Source organism: Borostomias antarcticus (genome assembly GCF_949987555.1).
Source record: "Borostomias antarcticus genome assembly, chromosome: 12".
Lineage (NCBI taxonomy): Eukaryota > Metazoa > Chordata > Actinopteri > Stomiiformes > Stomiidae > Borostomias > Borostomias antarcticus.
The window spans coordinates 11,290,878-11,310,020 of record NC_140245.1 but is presented as its reverse complement, the minus strand read 5'-3'; the positions used below and the strand labels follow the sequence as shown (position 1 = coordinate 11,310,020).

At 46.2% G+C, this 19,143-nt stretch overlaps 1 protein-coding gene across 1 annotated transcript in view; it reads right to left on the bottom strand.

Annotated features, from left to right (window-relative positions):
- stk11 (serine/threonine kinase 11) overlaps window positions 1–18,407 on the bottom strand; it is a gene marked incomplete at its 3' end in the record, with an annotated part of 32,919 nt that extends 14,512 nt beyond the window's left edge. The window contains exons 1-4 of the mRNA XM_084446407.1: window positions 18,273–18,407; window positions 15,849–16,893; window positions 1,414–1,497; window positions 93–182 (exon numbers count right to left, since the gene is read on the bottom strand). Coding sequence (XP_084302533.1) covers window positions 93–182; window positions 1,414–1,497; window positions 15,849–16,132 — 458 coding nt within the window. The 5' untranslated portion in view covers window positions 16,133–16,893; window positions 18,273–18,407. The remainder of the gene's footprint in view (window positions 1–92; window positions 183–1,413; window positions 1,498–15,848; window positions 16,894–18,272) is intronic.
- Between the last annotated feature and the right edge of the window lie 736 nt (window positions 18,408–19,143).

The window sequence follows — 19,143 nt, the reverse complement described above, 5'->3', positions numbered from 1 at the left end:
AGGGGGGAGAGAGAGAGAGAGAGAGAGAGAGAGAGAGAGAGAGAGAGAGAGAGAGAGAGAGAGAATGAGAGGGGCAGAGGGAGCATACTCACCCGTGAGCTTGGAACACTGGAAACCTTTTCTCTGGGACGCTGTCCAGCATTTCTTGCATCCCACAGACGCAGTACTCCATCACCATATACGTGAGAGAGGAGTCAAGGCCTGAGCAACCGCACCTTGAGCATGAACACAATCACACCAGCACAACACAGGCCTTTCATATGCAGCGGGGACGACTAGATACACTGGGTCTGTCCCAATTCAAGGGTTGCATCCTACCTAGGTCGCAGCCTACGCGGTCTACGTAGGTCGCGTCCTTCAGGCCAGGGAGGCCGGATGTAAACGTTTTGTGAAATGGGACGGTCTAGCCTACGGAGGATTCCCAACTCGTCATTTTGTTGCCTAGGCAGCCCCAAGCGCGTGCCAAGCGCACCGCGTGCCGGTAGCGCTACCTGTCCTGAGGTAACTTAGCGCGACCTGTCCTGTTGTTATGGAAACACCACAGAAAATGCCTATCTAAACCGTCTATCTAAACTCGTAGATACAGGCGTAATTTGGATAAAGTTTCCACATATTGGGATTCTATGGTGGTACTATCAGGCATGAAATGTTATTAAAATGTAATAATATTAACATCAAAGAGGTTTAAAAACGTTTTAAAATCAGAGCAATGGCGGCTGGTACAAGAATTCATCCGGACCGAAACGCATTCTGGGAGGGAGGCCGCGAAGGCAGGCCGCGAAGGATCCATCAGTTGTATCCTTCAAATTCGTCAAAAGTAGGCCGCATTTGTGGGCTGCATTCGGAGGACTCTTCGTAGGCTGAATGAATTGGGACAGCACTTGTCGCCCCGCTGTGACGTAGCAGCCTTCAAATCCGGCCTAGGTAGGATGCAACCCTTGAATTGGGACAGACCCACTGTTTACAACAGGCTCAGAAGATCTGGAGAGGGCTTATTATGTTTGTTTGGGTGGGGTGAGAGATGGAGAGAGAGAGAGATTGGGGGGGGGGAGATGGGGAGGGAATGAGGTGGAGAGAGAGGGATGGAGAGAGAGAGCACGCTCTCTCAATTCAAAAGCACAATGAATTGAATTGAAAGAGAGGGAAAGAGAGAGAGATGGAGAGAGGGTGATGATCACGCAGTACTTTAGCTGCTTAGTCATGTCCGCGTCAACAGGGGAGTCTGCTGCGCACACACACGTTCAAACACACACCGACACACACGAACACCAGACACAGACACACACTTTCAACCAGACATAGACACACACTTTCAACCAGACACAGACTTTCAACCAGACATAGACACACACTTTCAACCAGACACAGACACACGCTTTCAACCAGACACAGACACACACTTTCAAAGGATATATTTTCTGCTTCTCTTCGTTGTACAGCACATCCACCAAGTGGATGACATTTTTGTGCTGGAGTCTCCTTAGCAGCTGAATCTCCCTGGAACACACACACGAGCACACACACACGCACGCACACACACACACACACGCACACACGCACACACACACAATCGGTTATACAGACACAAAAAATTCACATTCACAAACAACAATGATCAATGATACTGTATAAGCAATAACACAATATAACAACCCAGGTCACAACCACCCCCCTAGACATTATAGCAGGAGGTCACAACCATCCCCCTAGACATTATAGCAGGAGGTCACAACCATCCCCCTAGACGTTATAGCAGGAGGTCACAATCACCCCCCTAGATGTTATAGCAGGAGGTCATAATCATCCCCCTAGATGTTATAGCAGGAGGTCATAACCATCAATCAATCAATCAATCAAAGCTTTATTTATATAGCGCATTTCATACCCAGAGGCAACACAATGCGCTTTATACGTTATAGCAGGAGGTCACAACCATCCCCCTAGATGTTATAGCAGGAGGTATAACACTGGCAAAAAGCACTTGGCAACAACAAAACATTCCTCGGATTGGACAGGGTCTAAGAGATAGTGATATTATACCAGTTCAAGAACTAAAAACAGTTTGGACATGTCTTGTTTTTTAAAGTTCATCCTAGGGAATCAAATTAGGATGTAAAGTGATGTGGATGACTGCGTAAAGGCGCTACCGGGTGGTGAATATCTCAGCCGTGTTTAAATGATGAAGTCTCTACCCCCCCTAGACAGCACAACCCCACCAGACTACAATGGGAGCAAGACACAGGTTCACTGACTTTGGATCAATGGAACTCAATACTCATGCAATCAACATCCATGTGATCCATGTCCCCCATGTCCAACTGTGTCCAACTGTGTGAGATATACAATGATCCAAATGAAGGTCATACATACGCAGGGCCGATATTATACCACAAACATTGTGGGGGGGAGGTCCCGAATGCTTCTGGATTGTGTTGGCATGGCTGGAGCAGCTGCTTTATTAAAGATCATTGGCTGAAGGACTTGGTGGACTTATTATCGTAGTGCTGCCTCAACCCTGAAGGACCATAGTAATGGCCTGGGTGCCCCTGGACTATCATTACAGAATATATGAACCCAAATAGAATCATCAAGTACCGTTTGTGTAACAGTGCGTACAGTTGCAGTCAAAACTATTCAACCCCCATTGAACATTAGGTTTATTAGAAAGATATACAATTTCTCAGCTGTTTGCAATTAAGAAATTACACAAGAACTGTTTAAGTAGTTCAATGAAACTAATATTACAAGAGTTTTTAATCCAAATTCAACACAAACAGGACTTAGTAGAGCACCCTTCTGCTGTTGTGACCTGCTGCAAACGCGATGCATAGCCAGACACCAGCTTCTGACAGCGTTCCTAAGACGTCTCAGGCCATTCCTCATGGGCAATGGCCTCCAGTTCACTCATATTCTTGGGTGTGTGCATTTTGCAACCGCCTCCTTCAAATCCCACCAGAGATTTTCTATGGGGTTCAAGCCAGGCGACTGTGACGGCCATTTCTTCTGTTGAAACCAGGCCTTGGAGGACTTTGAGGTATGCCTGGGGTCATTGTCCTGTTGGAAGGTCCAACGACGCCCAAGATTCTGCTTCATCACAGACAGCATGACGTTTTCTCCTCAGATGTCTGAATCCATCGTCTCCTCCACACGCTGCAGGTTTCCAGTGCCAGAGGCAGCAAAGCAGCCCTGAGCATCACTGAGCCAGCGCCATGCTTCCCTGTAGGCAGGGGGTTCTTTATGCTTCATTCTTCTTCCTCCAGACATACCGCTGACCCATAGGCCCGGAAAGTTCCAGTTGTTTCATCGCTCCTCAGAACAGAATTCGAAAACTTCTGTGGTTTATTTATATGGTGTTGAGCATATTGGAGACAACTTGTCTTGTGTTTGGGTCAGTAGTGGTGTGTGTCTAGGAGTCCGGGCATGGAGCCCTTCAGTGTTCAGTATGCGCTTTACTGTGCAAACTGAACCTCAGTGCTGCTGCCACCAGGTCTGGCTGCAGGTTTTTTTAGTCCCTCTAGGGTTTCTGACCACTTGCCTCCTCAGGAATCTGGTGGCAGCCGCTGACAGCGTCCTCTTTCTGCCACGTCCAGGTAGTGTGACCACTGAGCCAATGATCTCTTCTCTGAACTTGTTGGACAACTCTTTTGACTTATCAATATTTCATGCAATCAAACGTCACACTCAACAAACTGCTATCCAGTCCAGGTATTCATGTGTTCTATCTCAAGCACACCTGAACTAATTAGTTGCACCAGGTGTGCTTGAGACAGGGGGTTGGGTAATTTTGAGAATGCAGCAGTGATTAAAAGTAGCATTTTGTTTTGAAATGGGATTAAAACCATTGTAATATTAGTTTTATTAACTATTTAAACTGTTCTACTACTTTGTTTATTGCAAACGGCTGAGAAATGTTGAATTTTGCCAATAAGCCTAATATGCAATGGGGGTTGAATCATTTTGCAACTGTATGTGACAAGCACACTATATCAGTCTGTAGTCCCCCCCTTCTCTGGTGCTGGTATGTCCCACTTCATTGTAATGTCTTACTGTAATGTGTTATTGTAATGTCATTGTAATGTGTTACTGTAATGTGTTATTGTAATGTCATTGTAATGTGTTATTGTAATGTCATTGTAATGTGTTACTATAATGTGTTACTGTAATGTCATTGTAATGTGTTACTGTAATGTGTTATTGTAATGTCATTGTAATGTGTTACTGTAATGTGTTATTGTAATGTCATTGTAATGTGTTATTGTAATGTCATTGTAATGTGTTACTATAATGTGTTACTGTAATGTCATTGTAATGTGTTACTGTAATGTGTTATTGTAATGTCATTGTAATGTGTTATTGTAATGTATTATTGTAATGTAATTGTATTGTGTTATTGTAATGTAATTGTAATGTAATATTGTCATGTTTTGTATGGTTTGTCTTGAACAAATGATACTGAATAAACAGGCTGAGTCTGGACTGAAGATTGGAGGAGACGTGTTCAGGACAGAAGTTGTGTTCAGTTGGTCACGTTGGTCTTGACAGCTTTGCTGATGGTGGTTCAGTGCACATCGCTGGAGTGCTTGGCCTAACACTCTGCCTACAGCGCTCTGACTGTTCAGTCCCACACACACACACAAACGCGCACACACACACACACACGAACGCGCACACACACACACACACACACACACACAGCTGTGCCTTTCTTCCATCTTAGCCTGCAGTCACAGGCAGTCCCAGTCCTCTGCTCTATTCACAACAACAAGCCTAATGCATCACCACTGACACACATCCTATCCTACATCCGGCACACGCACGCACGCACGCACGCACACACACACACACACACTAACAGCATGACACACACACGACACAGGCACACATTACAAATACATGTTACATCACAGCACTACTAAAAAGACATGCAGTACAGGCTTTGACAGGCCTCAGCCGCTCACACACACACAATCACACACGCTCACAAACACACACACAATCACACACACTCACAAACACACACACGCTCACACATACACACACACAATCACACACGCTCACAAACACACACACACACGCTCACACACAGACACAATCACACACGCTCACAAACACACACACGCTCACACACACAATCACACACGCTCACACACACAATCACACACGCTCACAAACACACACGCTCACACACTCACACACAATCACACACGCTCACAAACACACACGCTCACACACACACACACAATCACACAGGCTCACAAACACACACGCTCACAAACACACACACACGCTCACACACACACACAATCACACGCTCACAAACACACACACACACGCTCACACACACAATCACACACGCTCACAAACACACACACGCTCACACACACAATCACACACACACACACACAATCACACACGCTCAGAAACACACACACACACGCTCACACACACAATCACACACGCTCACACACACACACACAATCACACACGCTCACAAACACACACACACGCTCACACACACACACACACACACACACGCTCACACACACACACACACACACGCACACACACACACGCTCACACACACACACACACACACACACCCCACAAACACACAAAAAGTCTAAAGCTTGTGCATTTTTCCATCGTATCGACCACCCAGGATCCTGTCTCTCCGCGAGAAACGCTTCCCCCCTCAGTTCCACCAGAGCTCCTCTCACATTCTGGGACAGGAGCAGGAAGTGGACAGTCAGCCGTTTGCAGTCTGAGGTGGTGTGTATGTCCCCTGCACTCGGTCTATCTGCAGTCTCTCTCTGCAGTCTCTCTCTGCCGTCTCTCTCTGCAGTCTCTACCTGCCGTCTCTATCTGCCGTCTCTATCTGCCGTCTCTCTCTGCAGTCTCTCTCTGCAGTCTCTCTCTGCAGTCTCTCTCTGCAGTCTCTATCTGCCGTCTCTACGGTCGGTCTATCTGCAGTCTCTACCTGCCGTCTCTCTCTGCAGTCTCTCTCTGCAGTCTCTATCTGCAGTCTCTCTCTGCAGTCTCTCTCTGCAGTCTCTCTCTGCAGTCTCTCTCTGCAGTCTCTACCTGCCGTCTCTATCTGCCGTCTCTATCTGCCGTCTCTCTCTGCAGTCTCTCTCTGCAGTCTCTATCTGCCGTCTCTACGGTCGGTCTATCTGCAGTCTCTACCTGCCGTCTCTCTCTGCAGTCTCTATCTGCAGTCTCTATCTGCAGTCTCTCTCTGCAGTCTCTCTCTGCAGTCTCTCCCTGCAGTCTCTACCTGCCGTCTCTATCTGCCGTCTCTACCTGCCGTCTCTACCTGCCGTCTCTATCTGCCGTCTCTACCTGCCGTCTCTATCTGCCGTCTCTATCTGCCGTCTCTACCTGCCGTCTCTACCTGCCGTCTCTACCTGCCGTCTCTACCTGCCGTCTCTACCTGCCGTCTCTACCTGCCGTCTCTATCTGCCGTCTCTATCTGCCGTCTCTATCTGCCGTCTCTATCTGCCGTCTCTATCTGCCGTCTCTATCTGCCGTCTCTATCTGCCGTCTCTATCTGCCGTCTCTATCTGCCGTCTCTACGGTCGGTCTATCTGCAGTCTCTATTTGCAGTCTCTCTCTGCAGTCTCTATTTGCAGTCTCTACCTGCAGTCTCTACCTGCAGTCTCTACCTGCAGTCTCTACCTGCCGTCTCTCTCTGCCGTCTCTCTCTGCCGTCTCTCTCTGCCGTCTCTACCTGCAGTCTCTACCTGCAGTCTCTCTCTGCAGTCTCTCTCTGCAGTCTCTCTCTGCAGTCTCTCTCTGCAGTCTCTCTCTGCAGTCTCTCTCTGCAGTCTCTCTCTGTAGTCTCTCTCTGCAGTCTCTACCTGCAGTCTCTACCTGCAGTCTCTGCTGGGTGAGATGGGCTACGGGAAGCTGTGCAGCAGCAGAGGAACTTGTACGCCATCTAATGTATTTTGGTAGTCGACACCTAGCTTCCCTGGGCAGGTGAAATCACCTAGCTTCCCTGGGCAGGTGAAATCACCTAGCTTCCCTGGGCAGGTGAAATCACCTAGCTTCCCTGGGCAGGTGAAATCACCTAGCTTTCCTGGGCAGGTGAAATCACCTAGCTTCCCTGGGCAGGTGAAATCACCTAGCTTCCCTGGGCAGGTGAAATCAGTGCAGCTTTTCCAGATCTTCCAGTTCCTACTGCCAGGCAGACGTTATTCTACACCTGCTGTGTCCTAAACAGAACATTCACAGTCACCTCAGGCACTCCGCACACGTCCCCGTCAACACACACCCCCGCACATACTACTGCTGCAGTGTGTGGTGTGTGTGTGTGTGTGTGTGTTAGTGAGAGTGTGTGGTGTGTGTGTGTGCATCTGCCATTCCAAACCAGGGCTCGTCACGCTGGAGGCGTTGCCGGAGCAACAGGAGTGGCATAGCTCAATGCCAGCGGGAGCATGCCCATCTCCGTGGCAACCCTGTGAAAAGCAGGAAGTGTTGGGCAGAAAGGAATGCTGGGCTGAGAACGGAGGGAGACACAGACGGCAGGGAGGGAGAGAATGAGAGAAAGGGGGCCGAGAGAGAGCGAGAGAGGACAGCCACTTCCCGACTCCTCCCATAACAAAGCCTTGCCCTACGGAGAGCTGAGTCTAGAAAGAGTTCCCGCAACCAGCTGGTTCCGGGGTTCTGTTCTGTTCACCAACACAACCAGACTCCACACAGCCCCGTGTCAACAACACTTAGACCAAACCAAATAAGAACACTAAAGACACATTGGAAAGGATCAAGCAAGCGATCAGAACAGACTGGAAGGCTGTGTGTCCCTCTAGGGAGGCCTGGCCTGGAGAAAACACTACGTACCCACTGCTCACAGAATAAGGTGGTGGGAAACCAGTTGCACTTTTAAACCTCCTGAAATCTCTATGAACATAATTAGAACCAGACATCTCCCACAGGGCGGGTCACACAGACGCACAAAGAATTTGAAAACAAATCGAGTATCGACAAAACCCCCACATCTGTTAGGTGAAATACGGCAACGGCCAATCACAGCAGCAAGATGTGTCACCTGATGTGATAAGAAAAGGGCAGCCAGTGGAACACAAACCCCACTGTAAACACAACTTTTTACTTGATATGATTTGCACATTGCTGAACACTGCATAGCTAAACAGCTCATGTAAAAAGAGTTTAAAAGCACCTGTGTCACTTCATCTGCACCCTTGCTCTTACTGTAGATAATCGCAGTGTTGAACACTACATTTGTAAGCTGAAATATTTACAGAATGTAATGTTTACATCTTATTTCTGCTGTGATGTTTTGATGCTTTTTCCCTCCACTTGCTTTGGTAATTAATGTATATGTTACGGTCAATGTGAGAAAACGGGGAATGTGAGCTTTTCCCGGTTATTGCGCACATTCCCCGACCTCGCGGGGAATGTAGGAGAAACATGTTCGTTTCTCACATCTCCCGGGTAATGTGCACATTCTCCGACCTTGCGGGAGATGTGAGAAATTGGTTAGTATTTCTCACATCTCCCGCAAGGTAGGGGATTGTGCACATTAACCGGGAAATGCTAGCAATTCCCGACCTTGCGGTAAATCTAGGAAAGCGCAACCGTATGCAAAACCTCTGCGCAGCCGGGTGGTGGGAGAGGGCTTATGTGACGCCTCAGAGGGCGTGCACCATAAGAGGCACCCACGGTAGTTGGGCTAACGTTACTGGCGCACACCTGTGAGAGATTTTTCGTCTTTTTTTCGGCTAGCTAACGTGTAGGGTTCCTTTGGAGGTTCCCACCTTCCTGTTGTTGCAATTTTCATTTTGCGTTTGTTAACTTGATCACCAGTGTAGGCCTATCCTCCTAATACTACTCACACTGTGTGCAGCATAGGCTATATTACTGTTCAAGGTAGACCACAGACTTATTAACTGTAGGGGAGGACCGGGACGAATGAAACACTTTTTGGTTTGATCAGATTTACACAGAAATTAATAAAGATGGAGATTACATTTTTTGATGATGACAAACAACTTGTACATGTCCTTTACTAACCTATTAGTTGTAAGTTTCGTTCTGTGGTGTAACAGTTCAATTCAAGACGGCCGAGAACAGAAGATGTGCATTGTTTCTCTTGTCCCTGCCGTGCGGGGCGAGTGAAACAGAGGAGTGGGACGAGTGAAACAGTGAGATTGTTTTGCTTATTGTGTTGCGTAGCCTCGCGGCTTGTAGGCTAATTATCTTAACTTTCAACACATGTATAATTAGACCCAATTTAATGTTTCCATTAATGCAATTGATGCTATGTATTCGAAAACCATGGGCAAAATGTCAAGCGCCTCGTTCTAAGCGCACGAGCCCTCTCCCACCACCCGGCTGCGCAGAGGTTTTGCATACGGTTGCGCTTTCCTAGATTTACCGCAAGGTCGGGAATTGCTAGCATTTCCCGGTTAATGTGCACAATCCCCTACCTTGCGGGAGATGTGAGAAATACTAACCAATTTCTCACATCTCCCGCAAGGTCGGAGAATGTGCACATTACCCGGGAGATGTGAGAAACGAACATGTTTCTCCTACATTCCCCGCGAGGTCGGGGAATGTGCGCAATAACCGGGAAAAGCTCACATTCCCCGTTTTCTCACATTGACCGTAACATATACATACAGCATGGTTCCCATGCCAACAGCCATTTGAGTTGAACTGAATGAGAGAGAGATACAGAGAAGATACAGAGAGAATGAGATACACAGAAGAGATACACAGAGAGAGATGAGATACAGAAGAGATAGTGAGAATGAGGGATACAGAAGAGATACAGAGTGAGAAAATGAGATACAGAAGATACAGAGAGAGATACTGAGAGAATGAGAGATACAGAAGAGATATAGAGAGAATGAGATAGAGATGGAATAAGAGAGATACAGAAGAGATAGAGAGGAGATACGGGCAGAGAGAATGAGATACAGAGAGAATGAGAGATACAGAAGAGATACAGAGAGAGAGAGAGAATGGGAGAGAGGAGGCCTTATAAGGCTGGGAGCAGCTGAGACTAGGGACCCCCTGACTCCTGTCAACACAAACCCAAACCCTAAAAAGAGACAGTCAATCAATGGGTTTCCATCCAAATGTATCGCAAATTTTAAGCGAATTTTGTGAAAATCCGCAAAAGAAAATGCGAATGTACGCACGTTTCCATTCAGTTTTGTTTTGCGAATATTGGGAGTCAGCAGGTGGAGCTGCTGACTCCCAATATGGTGGCGCTTCTCATGAAAATGAAAATAAAAAAGTAAAAAAAACACCCGTAGAAGAAGAGGGCGCAATGAAATAATTTTTAGACTCGGTGCGCAGCTCTTCAGCCAACTGGAGGATGAAGTCGTGTCTGGGGAGGCTCTGTTGACTATGCGTCTCTCCACCAGTCCCCAGCGAGTCCAAGCTCCCCCAATGAATAATACTTATTTATAATAGCCTACATTGCGCAAAACTGTGCATTTAATAGGCTGTACATAGCGTGAAACTGCGCATTCCCTATAGCCGTTCATTGAACAGCTGGCGGCCGATATAGGTATAAATTAAAAACATACACAATATTATTTTTTATTTGAATGATCTTGAATATATTTAACAATAGGGGGTGCAACATAACACCATTTTAGTTAAAGTCATTGACTGGCGGACTTCAATGTTTTATTAAAATACAGCCTAGTTATGTGCAAATGAAAACCCACAATCGTCCAATGGAAGTCTTTAGTGTTAAGAGAGCGTCTCATGTCAACAACTTTTTGATCAACTCACAGGTCTGTACTAGGGCTGCTCGATTAATCGGATTTTAATCTAGATTACGATCTGGGCTGTCAACGATCATTAAAACAAAATAATCGCCATAAAACGATTTTGCACAAATCAAGTGCACCCTACACTGCAGAGCTATACTGTGCTTGAACCCTCCCCCACCCCCCAAAGCCCAAAAACAAACACTTTAGTTCAGAGCGAGTTGTCAAGCGAGGCGCACGCATGCTCCTCTCGAACAAAACACGACAAGAATTATGGCAGCAGAACGAGAGCCGCTGGTGGACGAGAGCTAAAACCACGTCAGTGGTGCGGAAACACTATGGGTTCGCGGAGACAGATTTGGACCAAGTTGACACGGTGTGTAAAATTTGCTACGCAGTCGTAGCTGCCCCTCAAAGCAGCCCTTCTCAGTCCCGTTGTCACATTCCGCTCGCTCATGCCAGACCACAGTCCTTTGCTGGTCCATTCACTTTGCCATCAAAATAAATCGGTGTCGGCCTATTTAGGAGAGGCGCTCATATTTACAAGTGTCAGATAAACATGAAACTTCACTTACCTAAGCAAAAGGGTCTATTTTAACAAATGCTGGGTTTTGAAGCCTAGGCGCTACCATTAAATAACTTATTTAGACGCGTTCTGTCATAGTGAAATTATTTTTCCGAGGTAGTCTTCTTCTGTGGTGGTGGCGGGGCTTTTAAGCTTCTTTATTTATCAGTTTTGGCACTTTTATTTATTTATCAAGGTCAAGGTTAACAATTTGTCTCCCATGGGAGAAATGTATCTAATCCAAAGAACATTGTTAAAAAGAAAAGCCAGTTAACATTTAATAAATTAATTGTTATCAAAGTCAATGTATAATTTGATATGTTAAGAAAATTTTAAAACTTTTGATTTAAAAAATAATAATTCAATGAATAATCGTGTTGAATAATCGTGATCTCAATATCAATCAAAATAATCGTGATTATGATTTTTGCCATAATCGAGCAGCCCTAGTCTGTACTGAACTACGACGAGATGGAGAGATTCTTTGTAAACTTGATGGCTGTTGGGAGAACTCCGTTTTGTCAGCTTACATCATCGTCTTGATGCAGAGACGAGAAAGAGTAAATGCAATGACCAGAGTAGGCTACTGTCGGAAATAGCTGGAACGTCATCATTTATTCGCAAAATCGGTTTCCATTGCAAGTCACATTTTCCTACAATCGATACGCTGACTTTTCCACCTCCTCCGAGCGTAAAAACTTATTTCGGCCTTTTTTCGAATTTTTGCCGTTTCCATTCAAGTTTTTTTCCGCAATTTGGGAAAATGCGAATTTTAAGAGGTGGATGGAAACCCGGTTACTGTGCGCACAAGGCACTCAACACAACCAATGGTGATGCAACCATGCTCCTAAAAACAACGCTCTGAAACAACACACACAGATCAACAACAACAACGCTCTGAAACAACACACACAGAACAACAACAACAACGCTCTGAAACAACACACACAGAACAACAACAACAACAACGCTCTGAAACAACACACACAGATCAACAAGAACAACAACAACACTGAAACAACACACACGCTTCTACACCAGCCCTGAGCCTTCCAGAAGCTGCCTTCAAACCCAATCCCTGTGTGTTATAGTTATAGTCTAGTTTGCATGTAGTGTTACAGTGTGGGTCCTCTACTCAGAGACAGGACACCTCAGGATCTGTTTCTGGCTCTTATCACATCCAGGCTCAACTCAACAGATCCTAGAAAGGATGAGGAAATCAAAGCCTGCATCATCAGTTCTGAGAAACATTCCATTTACATTTCTTCAAACAGTCCCAAGAGAGGGAAAGTGAGATGGAGAGAGAAAGTGACTGAATTAGTGATAGAGAGGGTGAGAGAGAGAGAGATCTCTGTGTGAGCTAGCTTCACAGTTGCTGAAGTCTTCCTCCTCTATATTTAGTCCTGGCCCACAGCTCGGCGCTGGGATATTGAATAAAGTCCAGTGAGATTGAAACCTCTGCTGACGGTCTGGTCTGGTAGGTCCAGGCAGAGGAGGAGAGAAGACAACGGGCTTTTAATCCAGCACCAGGATTAACCAGTGAGACAGAGCCATGACGGACAGACAGGCATGGTACGATAAAGATGGAGAGAGAGGGAGACAGAGAGAAAGAGGGCGAGAGAGAAAGAGAGAGCGAAGAAACGAGACGAGGGGACAGATTTGTCCAGTAGAAAGTCTGATGGAATTCACACAGTGGCGCGTGACGACACACTCTCCAGTGATGAGGACTATGAGAACGTTGCATATGAATCTAGTGGACATGCTACAGAGCAAGCATGAAATGGCTCCCAGATACACTCAGTTCCCACGCTATTGCACACACCTGCTCGCTGACGCAAAGAGCCTGCTGCTCCAAACAGTGAATAACAAGGCTGCAGCTCAATATAAAGCATGTAGACATGGTGAAGAGGTCTAGCTGTTACTCGTGCACCAGACATTAGAATGGGCAAGAGGCTTGATCTGAGTGACTTTGACCATGAGATGATCATTGGTGCCAGAAGTGGTGATTCTTAGCCTGGCTCCAGCCCCTGAATCTGAATTTTCAAAATTAAATTGAGGGTCTGGAAAGGCTCTCGTCCAGAGGGATTTATCGGTTGGAATTCCAACCAGGCCAATCGGCGATCAGGAATTAAACTCCACAACGTGATTGGTTAGGGGATAAACTAATCGCTGAGGGCTCCTTCGTCGTCAACGCCCATCTCGATAAACGGCTACAGTAGTGCAGACTGAATAATGAGGAGAAACTAAATGGAAATCCAGTCCGAGTGTCAGACTAGGTTCTAGGATCTCAGAAACAGCTGCCCTCCTGGGATTTTCACACACTACAGTCTCTAGAGTTTACAGAGAACGGCGTGGTAAACAAAACACATGGAAGACACTTTGTTAATCAGAGGTCAGAGGAAAATGGCCAGACTTGTTCAAGCCAACAGAAAGGTTGTCAAAAATGAACATTCTCCTTTAACAATAGTGGTGCGCAGAAGGGCGTGTTGGTGAATCCATCCATGCCAAAAAGAACCCAGCCTTGAGGCAGAAGAGGGTCCTGCCTGGTACTAGATAGGTGTACCTGGTACTAGATAGGTGTACCTGGTACTAGATAGGTATACCTGGTACTAGATAGGTGTACCTGGTACTAGATAGTAGGGCTGCTCGATTAATCAGATTTTAATCTAGATTAAGATTTGGGCTGTCAACAATCATTAAAACAAAATAATCGCCATAAAACGATTTAGCACAAATCAAGTGCACCCTACACTGCAGAGCTATACTGTGCTTGATCCCTCCCCCACCCCCCAAAGCCCCAAAACAAACACTTTGGTTGAAAGCGAGACGAGTTGTCAAGCGAGGCGCACGCATGCTCCTCTCAAACAAAACACGACAAGAAGATTATGGCAGCAGAAAGAGGTGGACAAGAGAGCTAAAACAACGTCAGTGGTGTGGAAACACTATTGGTTCACGGAGACAGATTTGGACCAAGTTGACACGGTGTGTAAAATTTGCTACGCAGTCGTAGCTGCCCCTCAAAGTAGCCCTTCTCAGTCCCGTTGTCGCATTCCGCTCGCTCATGCCAGACAACAGTCCTTTGCTGGTCCATGCACTTTGCCGTCAAAATAAATCGGTGTCGGCCTATTTAGGAGAGGCGCTCATATTTACAAGTGTCAGATAAACATGACACTTCACTTACCTAAGCAAAAGGGTATATTTTCACAAATGCTGGGTTTTGAAGCCTCGGCGCTACCATTAAATAACTTAGTTAGACACGTTCTCTCCTAGTGAAATTTTCCAGGTAGTCTTCTTCTGTTGTGGTGGCGGTGCTTTCAAGCTTCTTTATTTATCAGTTTTGGCACTTTTATTTATTTATCAAGTATCAATCAAGTATCAATATATTCACTATTTGTCTCCCATGGGAGAACAACAATCCAAAGAACATTGTTAAAAAGAAAAGCCACTGTCAACATTTAATAAATTAATTGTTATCAAAGTCAATGTATAATTTGATTTGTTAAGAAAATGTTAAAACTTTTTGATTTAAAAAAAATAAAATAAAATGAATAATCGTGTTAAATAATCGTGATCTCAATATCAATCAAAATAATCGTGATTATGATTTTTGCCATAATCGAGCAGCCCTACTAGATAGGTGTACCTGGTACTAGATAGGTGTACCTGGTACTAGATAGGTGTACCTAATAAAGTTGCCTCTTAGTGTAGACGACAACACACTCAGATTATGCGACTGGGATCAATGATCAATATAAAAAAATATAAACAAATCAAGCATGGTTGAGCAGGATAAACAAACAACAAAATGGCAAATAAACAAGGAGGAGGAAATCAAAGCCCACAAAGAGATGATGACGACTACATGTCAGTCATCAACTCAGATGAGGCCATGTAGGGAGGGGGGGTGTTTGAACAGAGGAATCAAATGCACACAAAGCCTCTGCACTGTTGTTGTGTTCTGATGTCAACTGACGTTGGCTGGTCGGCCAGGAGACTGGAAAACAAGCCTCTGATCTCCGGGCCCAGGATGTAGAACCTAACCTGTGAGACCTCCACAGACCAAAACACGTAGAGATACCTGATAACAGTGTTTGTGATGGAGATATCTTTCATAGACGTCGCTTATCATGTATCTGACCACATTGACCATGGCAGAATGCTGAGTGAAATTTGTGTCCAAAAATAAATTTAAAAAAGCATTTTCAAGTGTTTTCTCTACCTATGTGGGTATTACTTTTCCACATGAGATGTACCTGTGACCCCGCGACCTGTATTTACCCATGATCTCTGCTTTCCCCATCTCACAGACGGTCCCCCTCTAGCCCCTGGCTCGCATCTCCTATTACAGTTCATAATCATGACTGTGTGTAATGATCACCAGGTAACCAGGCAGACCCTGTAGGAGGAGCGAGAACTGCCAGAATGGACAGAGTGAGGAGGTAGAGAAAGAGACAGTGGGAAAGAAGAGAATCACATACAGAGAGAGAGAGAGAGAGACTCCCTCCCTCGCTCCTCTCCTCCACCACCACACTCACTTCTTCACGTTGGCCTCTCCGTTGGGGATCCTCCGGAGCTTCTTCTTCTTCAGGATCTTGACGGCGCGCCGGCAGAGCGTCTCCGAGTCCAGCATCTCCTTCACCTTCCCGTAGGACCCCTCCCCCAGCAGGTCGCCCATCAGGTACTTCCCCATCAGCTTGGCCCTCTTCCTGCGCGGCTGGTAGATGACTTCGGTGGAGTCGATGCGGTGGATGAACGTGTCCATCCCCATCAGCTCGTTCTCCGTCAGGTAGTCCAGGTGATGGAGCTCCCCCACGCTCATGGTGGTGCTGACTGGACCTTGCTGGGGGGTGAGGGGGGGGTAGGGGTCGCACTGCACCGTGCTGGACTGCTCTCTAGTGGGCCGTGGTTGTCCTAGAGGAACCCCCCCTGTAGTAAGAGGAGGATGGGGGGGCGGAGCCTCTGGATGCTGATCTCAAGAGCAGCTGTTAGAACCTGGGGCAACTGCTCTGGTCTGGTCTAGTCTACAGTGGGCAGGACGGGGTATTAATGTGCAACCGGGATACCGTGGCTCAAACAAACAGCACTAAGGGGCATCAGAGGGTGTTTAACCAGGCCTGGGCGTGGACAGACGCTGTGTGTGTGTGGGGGGAGGGGGGAGGTCGCTGACCATTGTAAACATGAGGTTGTTTTAGTTGGTTGTGGGTTAGGTCCAGTCAGTAGCCTGGTCCTGGGGAGTGTCTGTACTGAGGCTAGGGACAGGAGCAGCGGGACAGGCTTAACTCCATGTCACCTCCATCTGGGATCTGACAGAGATGCCCACAAAAGGGAGGGGTGGCAGGTCCTGCTTCCAAACCAAGCACAGCATTTCTGTCACAGGTCCTGTCCGCAGTGCATAGTCAGCTCCCGGGCCCCCGTTAGTGCCAACAGCTTTGCTTGATCTTAGTTACCATTCAGTGAAGATACAAACATGTGCAAGCAAGATAGGTCTAAACAGTCTTTGGTGATATTTTAAACACCTCTTGAGATCCTGGAGATCTTGTGAGCTGACGCTGTAGGAGTCAGCACACAGCTCCACAGCACCTAGGATCAAGGACGACAACATTAGCCGGAGTCATAGTGATCAGAAACCAAGACAGGAGATTCAACTGCGGGGCAGTTGACACACGCTTCTCCAGGGACTCGCTGCTTTGAATGAACATTGAAAACCTGACAAGCCTTTCAATAGGCTCTTTGCACAAGCTCCACTAGTTCCTGAAATTCTACAGGCATATGTATTTCCTGTCCTATACCATTGGATGGAAGTGATTAATCAGGTGTGACCAGGTGTGCCGCAAATAAGGATGGCTATATAATTTCAGGAAGTAGTGGAGCTTGTGCAAAGAGCCTATTGTAACAAGCGTTGTTCACAAGCAAGTGACCAACCAAATAATCTACACAATTTCCCTTTATGAATTGTTGGGTAGCGAGCCAACTCTTGACAGCTAGCAATAGCTCGTGTCGCACATCGAAAAGCCTGCAGCTGTACAGTGGATAGCAATACAGCTGTGACCTGTCTATCTAGTTCACAACTAAACACCTTCGCTTTAGCTGTCTACATAAACGGATCTAGAAATCAGAAAGCCAATCAACGTTTACGAGGAGAGGGTCGACAAACGATTGGGCAGGGATACTATAACGTAAGCTAGCTAACCCTAGCTATACTGTCTAACATGCCTTTTGACAACTCCTCCTGGCCGCGAAGTAGCTAGCTAGCTGTTAGCTACTAACGTTAGCTAACATAAGCTGTTAGCACATTCCGCTGCATGCTTCGTAAATTGACTCGGCCACGCTCAATGACCACAATAAAGTGATGAAATATTTACCCGGTAATGGCAATTGCCCAGTTCGCAAAGCAGCTCGCTACTGCTCAACCAAGCTTGTGCTAGCTAGCTAGCTTACTGCTCATCAATGGGTCCGCTCGTTATGGTTCCATCGGGTGATTGCCCATCATGTTGCCGGGCCAAACCAGCAAGGGCAGGAAAGTGCGCACTCTGACTCTGGGCTCTATGTAACCTAACTGGGATATTGTCAACGAAGTCAGAATAGATCGTAAACAAAACATGCATTCTAAATAGCGCTAGCACTAGCTAATATAAATAGCTAGCAGCTGATCAGTGAGTTACACGAGTGTGGAAATGGAGTTTACACACTTGTTATCCTTTTTAAATCTTTCTTAACTTCGTTCCATAGTCATAATTAGGGTGAGCCATCAGTTGTCATCCCAGAAAGCGCACACGGGTTTATCTAATGTTATAGATATGACAAGCGCCAGCTCAGAATCGAAAGCAATCACTAACGTGCACTAACGTACACCGCGGGGAAGTCCACAGAATTACAATATCAATTCACTTCACTAGTTAGCTAGCTAACTGCCTAGCTAGCTTAGCTAGCTGTCGGCATTCTCTTGCAACGGCCGTTACCTCTCTGTCCAGACGTCCAGAGTCTTGTAAAGCTGTAGATTTCCTTTTCATTATTCGATATTCTTAAGTAGTGTTCATAAATTTAAGTTTATCTAGCTAGCTAGCGTAGCGACTATATCAGAGGTCTGCTATTCTTGTTACAGCTGCCACTCAGGTTGACGCCATCTTGTTTACCTCCCCCTAAACTCCGCACTGAAAGCCAACCTCTCACGTTAATGCGTCAACACTGTACCAAGTTTTTTTGGGGGGATTTCACACTCAAGGCTGACTGCGTTGCTTTCATAAATGCTTACCATGTTTGACATGAATTAAAAGGTGATAAAGAAAACAAGTTCTTCCAACTCAATATACGCATGTAGTTCTGTTCACAAAGTGTCGAATTGGGTCCCCAAATTGGCCCTCTACTCCAGCTCAGGCATTGGACAAGCTGTTAAAAATCATGATAAAAAAAGTTCTGTCAAAATCTCCGATGCCGTCAAATCATGGAGAATAATTACACAAAATAGGCCTAACTGACTCTGCATTTGGCGACAGTTTTCTCTGAAGAGTAACGATTTGAATACTGGACTACTTCATGGACAGCACCAATCCTATGCTTTTATATTATGCAATGCAGGCGAGTGGACAGATGCAGTGAGTGATGCTGACCTGATTGCCAGGCAACTGCACCGTAGAAGCCCTCCTCCAAAGAATCCAGCTATCAACCAAAGCTCTCAGCAAGCCAACAGTGATGTTCATGCCATTTACTGATGTTGTGCTTAAGGGAAGGATCTCTTTTGCTAGGCTGTGCAAACAGGGTTATATTTAACCGGTGTAAACCCCCTTCGGAATGGCAAATTGAAGGTCTTATTTCACAGATCTGTTACCTTCC